General features: G+C 36.0%; 1 protein-coding gene and 1 pseudogene across 4 annotated transcripts in view; one reads left to right on the top strand and one right to left on the bottom strand.

Annotated features, from left to right (window-relative positions):
• Window positions 1-1,823: 1,823 nt before the first annotated feature.
• On the bottom strand, window positions 1,824-3,212 carry LOC116076296 (annotated as a pseudogene).
• A 1,664-nt stretch (window positions 3,213-4,876) lies between these two features.
• LOC116076290 (vomeronasal type-2 receptor 116-like) overlaps window positions 4,877-8,397 on the top strand; it is a 57,240-nt gene continuing 53,719 nt past the window's right edge. For all 4 annotated transcript variants that reach the window (XM_031349999.1, XM_031349998.1, XM_031350000.1 and 1 more), the window contains exon 1: window positions 4,877-5,082. In XM_031349999.1, the coding sequence (XP_031205859.1) occupies window positions 4,877-5,082 (206 nt within the window). The remainder of the gene's footprint in view (window positions 5,083-8,397) is intronic.

The raw sequence follows: 8,397 nt of genomic DNA, 5'->3' as shown, positions 1-8,397 counted from the left end.
AGAGATCAGGAATTTAAGGCCTATATCTAAATATAATAAAAGGAATTTACTGCAAACCAACAGCCAATATCAATTAAACTGAGAGATACTTGAAGCAATCCTTCTAAAATCAGGGACAAGAAAAGGATGCCTATTATCCCCACATCTATTCAATATAGTACTTGAACTAGGAAGAACCATAAGAGAACAAAAAGAGATCAAGGGAATAGAAGTTATCAAAGAATAAATAAAGGTATCACTATTTGCAGATTATATGATAGTACATATAAGCCACCTCAGATATTCTACCAGAGAACTCCTAAACCTGATAAACAACTTCAGCAAAGCGGGCAGATATATGATTAGCTTAAATAAATCAGTAGCCTTCCTTTATATAAAGGATAAACAGGCTGAGAAAGGAATTAGGGAAACAACTCCCTTCACAATGGCCAGAAATATTAGAGAAATCTTCAAATTCATCTGGAAAGGCAAAAACCCCCAGAATAGCAAAAATAGTTCTTAACAATAAAAGAACTTCTGGGGGAAATCACCATCCCTGACCTCAAGCTTTACTACAGAGCAATAGTGATAAAAACTGCATGGTATTGGTACAGACACAGACATGTTGATAAATGGAATAGAACTGAAGACCTAGAAGTAAAACCACACACTTATGGACACTTGATCTTTGACATAGACCCTGAGATTCCACCTTACACCATTCAGAATGGCTAAGATCAAAACCTCAGGTAACAACACATGTTGGCAAGGATATGGAGAAAGAGGAATACTCCTCCATTGCTAGTGGGATTGCAAACTGGTAAGCCACTCTGGAAATCAATCTAGAGGTTCCTCAGAAAATTGTAAGTAGATCTACCTGAAGACCCAGCAACTTCCAACTATTTAAAAATATTTATTGGATTTATTTCTAACTTCATTCTAAACCTAGCTGTAAGTGAAAGTCCTCATGTAGAAAACCTACATTTTTAGAGTTTGTTTTGTTAAATGTCAATGCACTGCTCTGCTGTGGCTTGAAATTCACATGGTCACTGTCTTTTTTTTTAAAAAAGTAGATAATGTACAATTTTATTAATAAATAGTGCAAAAGCATCAATGCTAACTGTTTAAACATTAATTTTCCTTGAACAGTCATGTCTTGGTTTAAATTTGTGCATACTGGTCTGTGGCATTGCAAACAAATACATGAAAATATTTTGTATTTTCATGCACAAGTATTAATCTCTAATACTGTTTATCAATTATTATGGACAGTTAAATTCTGCAAATAATTAACACACACATGGATAGTCACAATTATATGAGTAGAAATGAAGAAACTGGCTATGTTTGATATACTCTAGATGTCAGATTGTAAATATTTAATGTTCTTAAGACATAATTCCTCATTTCCATTCAAGGATACATTTCTATACATGTGGATATTCAAATGCACGCTGAGGAATATGCTCTTTGACCACAACATATTCATACAAAAGACAGTGTTTGTCCTGCTTAAAAGAAGCAATATATTTGTTCATAATCTTTCCTGGAGGCATACTTTTCCATATTACTAAAATGAAAATGCTTACTCGCCCAACCCCAAAGTTCAGTCTTCAAGAGAAACTTATAAAGTTAAAAAAGAATCATTCATTTATATATATATATATATATATATGTATATATATAAAAGTCAAATTCCATCTACCCTAAAGCTAAAAATGACACCAATGAAATTTCCTTTCTTGGGTGTTCCCTACTGCCTCATCTTCCCGGCTCTTCAGTTCCATACCATTTATAAAGTATGTTATTTCTATGAATTTTCTATTATATGTAGATTTTTTTCCTTAAGTAAAATGAAGTTTGAAAAGTGCAGTCTGTGGTGTAGTGATGTCAGCAACAGCCAGTTCTTGTCCATCAACTAGTCCCAGTTCTTTTAATGTTTTGGAAAGATTGGGCCTTGTTCATTCTTCAATAGATGTTACTGACTGTAAGCAAAGTGTCTTGTTTTTCTCCTCTAATGTGGCTGTGATAGCTGGAGACTTCATTTGCAGAGAAGCACTATTGGTTAGATAGTCTAAAACCTCTTGTAGTTTAGCTGATGGGGAAAATTGAATGTTTTGAGGAAGTTGGCTCCATGCAGGACAGTTTTCCTTTATCTCTGCTTCAAATGTGTAAGTGTATAGTCCATCTACATCATTGAATACCAGGTAATTATTAAGGGGTATGTATGCACTTGTAACTATCTTGAAAACTTCAGTGGCACACACAGCTGCAATGACTGTATTTGTAGAAGCTATTGCAGGAATGATTCATTTTACTACCCCTTGAGTGAGTCTGTAGGTAACACCTCTAATATTATACTGTGATGCTCTTTCTACGGACTTTTGGAAAATCCACTGAATATGTTCAGGGTCGTCTCCATCCAATGGAACCCCATCTCCAAAAGGCTGCTCTTTAGGCCACTGCAACATCCTCACATACTCAATACAGTGTTCTGGGAGCCTGGGCATAGATGCAATGGTACACATGGGGAAATTGATCTGTGGTGGGTAAAGTTCCAGAGTACACTCAATACAAGCACTCATTCCAGGCAAAATCACTCAGGCATTTCCTTTAAAGCCTTCTGTCTCCCCATCTATCAAAGGTACAATGGAGCTTGAATCCAACACACCATCTTCATAATTTAGAAGAGATATCAGCATTCCATTGATCCATCTTCTGGCTATGATAGAGTCCAGGCCACACACAATAATACGAAATTGTCGGTAGAAAGTGTCATCAAAATCTTGAATCTTGTTGAAATGTGGGACCACATTGCAGTTAGGAACTCTGTCATTTAGGAATTCTGCAGCAACTTCAGCCTTGGGTCTTCCAACATCTTTAGGCCTAAATAAAAACTATCTATTTAAATTGGAAACATCTATAATGTCCATGTCTATTACATGAATCTGTCTAAAACCAGACAATGCCAGATTTTTCAGAAGCTCACATCCTAAGCCACCAACTCCAATGACTAGAACTTTACATGTATCTAACAAGAACTTGAGTGATTCAGCGTTTGAGTCGAAATCGGGGTGTGTGAAGGGTCCAGACCGCTCGAGGAACTTCTTTACATGGTTCCAGCGATCTTCCCAGTCTCCAGTGTCCCCACACCCACCACCAACAGCCATTTTCTCAGCCAGCAGCTCCTCTATTCTCCTTCCTTTCTTCTCCGGCTCCTCACCATCTGCCATATTGTTCCCTGCCTCTTCCCAGAGTCCCTCGTGGCGAGCAGGTTCCGCCCGAGGGAGAACCGAGCCAGGGCAGACATGTGGTCACTGTCTTATAGCAGCACACCACTAATGACATTTCCTTAAAGTATGCCCTATGAACAAACAGCCAGTGATCCTGTTGTTGACGTGTAATTGGGACAACTGCTCTCCTTTCTCCCACTTTTGTATCATCAATAGTTCCAGACAAATGAGTACATAGATCAGCTATATGTAGGTTTACTGTTGATGAAGTTATTCTAGTGAAGTAGTGTCAATTCACACTCATTCAGAGTGTTTTCTACATGCTAACCAAACAGATTCTTTTTATAGCCAAAGTTTTTTTTTCTTTTTGCTTTACAAACTGACTTTTAATTGAAAACATCTCACAAATACCATTGTTAATAATAACGATTGAGTTACACAGTTGTGCTCAGTTTCCGATGAGCTTCAAGTTATTGAACAAAAGAAAAAGTGAAGAAAAAGTGTCGCTTGGCCAACAGGCTACTGCTGGTACTCCCGTGGCTACCTTCAGAAAAAGATGTTCTCAAGCCAATGGCTGTTTATCTTAGCAACTGACACACCATTGGCTATTTGTTATCACTTACCTAGCCATCTTCTTACCAACCCAGCCCATACCTACTCTCAAAGCAATGACAGAGGGAAATATTTATGCACTATTTTGTAACATAAATTATACCACAATTAGTAAAAAGGGGTCAATGAAGACTCTCAATTTAACTATTTCCATTCTTAACTTGAGGTAAAAATTGTCACTTTTCGTATTAAGAAAAAAATGAATTAATCTTTAAATTATATCTCTGCCGGAATGTATGGCATGTGGACTGTCCCACAGGAAGAATGGGCATGAAGCAGGAGAGGTTGAGCATGTACAAACCCAAGAAATCTTAATAATTGAGATAAAAATCTCATCCTGAGACTTAGTCAAAGTTTTTTAAAAAGAAGAGATTGAGTATGGAAATTAGATATGACACCTAGCTATTACCCAGCAACAGAAACAAGTCTAGAGGAGATCTCAGTTCTGGATAAAAAAATATTTCATTAGAAGACACTAAACATAGGAACTGAATGACAGACAGAAAGACCATGCTTTCTGAACTCAGTTTGATTGTGAATATCTGCATCAGTATGGGTACTGGGCTGGGTGAGTGCTGAGTCACTATAATTCATAAATTTTCTGGAAATTTCATGGTGACCTCACCTCTCATCTTACTGTGGAAGCTCTAAGGAAATCTACTGGAATCATTGACAATGGCATTCAGGCAAATGGATGTTGACACAGGCTGAGGACCAAAGTTGCTTAAGAGACTATTGTCTTTGGGGAATTTATGCAATGGATATGAAAGAAATCGTGGCACCAGGGGCTGAAGTACATGGCCCTCAAAACATGTTTTCTTACCTGTGTTGAAAAATGTTGCAGACTTTAGATCCAGATCCTGAGGCCAGACTATTTCAGATGTATCTAGGGAGCATGGCACAACCTTTGCATAAGGGAACTAGGGGATATAAATGTACCCGCTACACCCCATCAATTACAGTCATAAAAGAGGCACATAGGTGTGTGTGTGTTATGTTTGTCTGCATGAGAAACTGTTTTCACCTCTGCTCAGTCTTAGACACTGGAAGACATGAGGAAGCAGTGTGCTCTCATTATTTCCTTATTGCTTCTGAAGTTTTCTCTCATCTTGTGCAGTTCGACAGAAATTAACTGCTTTTGGAGAATAAAGCACAATGCAGATGATGATGGAGATATGTGGACTGACTGTAACTTTAGTCTTTTCACATTTCAGGGACCTATAGAGGAAGATTTTTATAAAAATCTCATTGATTTTAGGTAAATCATTAGCTTCTCTATTTCCTGCATAAATGTCATGAATAAGAAAGCTATCATGTTTTCCCCTCTGTAACTTTATAAACTACAGAAAAATTTCTCTTCTTAAAATCATTATTTTAATATTTTCAAATGCATTCATTGTAGAATGTACATTGTATGTATTTCGTATATTAGACTCCAGTTCACTGAGATGTAAGGTAAGAGAGACTGATTTTAGTTTCCTTTCTCCTCACGGATCTCCTTATGTTGAATGTTGTCATTGTACCGTGTCTGCTGATTTGACATGAAAAGAGAATCCACACTGCTGGCATGAGATTAGTGTAGAGAGGCTGCATCAAGTATTTTCATGTTTTGCCAAGGATTCCCTGACTGAATTTTTATATACACTATCATATCATCTGCAAATAGAGATACTTTGACTTCTTTCTTTCCATTAATTTTCCTTGATTTATTTATTGTCTTATTGCTCAAGCTAAAATTCCAAATTTGATACTGCATAAATATGATGAAAGTGAGAAGTGTTGTCTTGTTCCTGATTTTACTGGAATTGCTTTGTGATTCTCTCCACTTAACATGATGTTCGCTATAGGATTAGTTTAATTTGCCTTTATTATCTTTAATTATGTCCCTTGTTTCCATAATTGTTGTAAAACATTTTTCAAAACAGTGTTAAATTTTGTAAAATACTTTTTTTTAGCATGAGGTGATTATTTTTTTAGTTTATATTGTGGATTGCATGGACTATAGTCTATTTTGCTGATATCTCAAACAACTTTTTGTTTCATTGAGTTTTTAAAAATTATTTTCTTTGTTTCTATTTTATCGATTTTAGTTCCCTCTTTGATTATTTTTTCCAATGAACTTCTTGGGTATGTTTCTTTTGTTCTAGATTTTGTTCTAACTGCTGTTAAATTGCTTGTATGAGATCTCTCTGTTTTATTTAAGCCCTTAGTATTAAGAAATTTCCACTTAGTAATGCTTTCATAGTGTTGTATAATTTTTCATATGTTGTAGCTTCATTTTCATTAAATTCTAGGATATCTTTAATTTGATTCTTATTTCTGTCTTGTTGCAGTAGTCAATTAGTTGAGAGTTGTTCAATTTTTATGAGTCTGTAAATTTTCTGTTGATAGTTAAAACCTAGCTTTAACCCATGGTGGTCTCATAAGATGACAAGGGTACTTAAGTTTTCTCATATCTGTTAAGACTTACTTACATTCAGATTATGTGGCCAATCTTGGAGATAAGTTCCTTGAGGTGAGCAGGTTTAGTTTTTGGTGTTTTGGTGAAATGTTCTATGATTATGTTTTAGATCCTTTTGGATTATAATAACTGTTATCTCCAGTTTTTTTTTCTGTTAAGTTTTTCTCTGTATGCAATGTCTGTTGATGAGAGTGGTGTTTTGAAATCTCCTACTCTTAAGGTGTCAGTGTTGATGTGTGATTTTTATCTTTAGTGATGTTTCTGTTTTACAAAGATTGTTGCCCATACATTTGGGGCATAGATGTTAAGAACCAACATGTCATTTTGGTGGATTTTTCCTATGATGGGTATGAAGTGTCCTTCCCTGTCTCTTTTGCTTAATTTTGGTTTGAAGCCTATTATTGCAGACATTAGAATGGCCAATGTGCAATTATGTTCTTTGTTTGGTATTTAGTTTCTCAATCCTTACCTTTGAGGTCATGTCGATCTCTTTACTGTTGAGGTTTACTTGTGTGCAGTAGCAGGATGGATTGTGGTTTCACATCTACTCTGTTAGCCTGTGTCTTATAGGGAAATAGAATCCATTGATGTTGAAAAATATCAGTGAATGATGATTGTGAGTTCATGTTATTTTGTTGGTGGTGTAGAGTAGTGTGTGTTTGTGTTTCTGTTCATTTGATTTTGCTGGAGAAAGAGTGTTTATTTTTCTGTTTTCATTGGTGTAGTTAATTTTCTTGTGTTGGAATTTTCCTTCATGTACCTTCTACATGCCTGGATTTGTGGATAATGTTATTTATATTTGATTGCCATAAAATACCTAGTGTTTTCCATATATGCTTATTGAAACATTTTCAGGGTCTTGGGTGGCATCTGCGTTCTCTTAGAGTCTGCAGCACCTTTGTTCAGACCTTTTGGCTTATAGCATTTAAATTGAGAAGTTGGGGGTAAACCTAATAAGTCTTCTGTTATATGTTATTTGTCATTTTTCCCCTGTAGATTTTACTATTTTTCTTTGTTCAGTAAGTTCAGTGTCTTGATAGTTATATGGTAAAGGGACTTTCTTTTATGTTCTGATGTATTCGGTCTTCTGAACTCCTTTAAGTTATGATAATTTTCTTTTATGACACTATTGAAAACTATTTTTGGGTCTTGATTCTGATATTTTCTCATTATTCTATTTCTATTATTCTTTTTTATTAGATATTTTCTTTATTTTATTTTCTTCCCTCTTCTCAGTTGGATTAAAGCATTTTCACTTTTGGCTTTCCTTCTTGTTTTACTTTTTAGGGTGTATGTGTTGTATCATGGGTATTCTGTAGTTTTTGGCTACTAATCATTTATCAGTAAGTACATACTATGCATGTCCTTTTGGGTCTGAGTTACCTCACTCAGGAGGATATTTTCTAGTTCCATGAAGTAGCCTGCCAAACACATGATGTCCCAATTTTTTATAGGTGAACAGTATTCCATTGTGTAGATGAACCATATTTTCTGTGTTCATTCTTCAGTTGAAAGATATTTGCGCTGCTTCCAGCCTCTGATTATTATGAATAAAGCTGCTATGAACATAGTGAGGCATGTGTCCTTGTAGTATGGTAGAACATCTTTTTTGGGTAGGTCCCCAGGAGTGGTGTATAGCTGGGTCTTCAGGTGAACTATTTCCAATTTTTTAAGGAACCATAAAATTGATTTCCAGAGCAGTTGTACAGGTTTACACGAGTGTTCACCTTTCTCCACATCTGGGACAGCATGTGCTGTCACTTGAGTTTTTGATCTTAGCCATTCTGATTGATGTAAGGTGAAATCTCAGGGTCATTTTGATCTGTATTTCCTGATGACTCAGGATGTTGAACATTTTTTTTCATTTTTTTATAAGATATTTTCATTATTTACATGTAAATTTCTCCTTTCCCAGTTTCCCCTCCAAAAAACAAAGAAACAAACAAACAAAAACAACAAGAACAAACTCCTTTTGCCTCCCCCTTCCCCAAGCCTGCCACCCCACCTTCTCCCACTTCTTGGCCCTGGCATTCCCCTTCACTTTGCCACAGAACCTTCACAGGGCCGAGGTCCTCTCCTCCTATTGATGATCGAATTTGCAATCCTCTACTA

This window comes from Mastomys coucha, unplaced genomic scaffold (genome assembly GCF_008632895.1).
Source record: "Mastomys coucha isolate ucsf_1 unplaced genomic scaffold, UCSF_Mcou_1 pScaffold4, whole genome shotgun sequence".
Classification (NCBI taxonomy): domain Eukaryota; kingdom Metazoa; phylum Chordata; class Mammalia; order Rodentia; family Muridae; genus Mastomys; species Mastomys coucha.
Note: the sequence above shows the minus strand (reverse complement) of the source record. Positions and strands in the feature narration are given on the sequence as shown.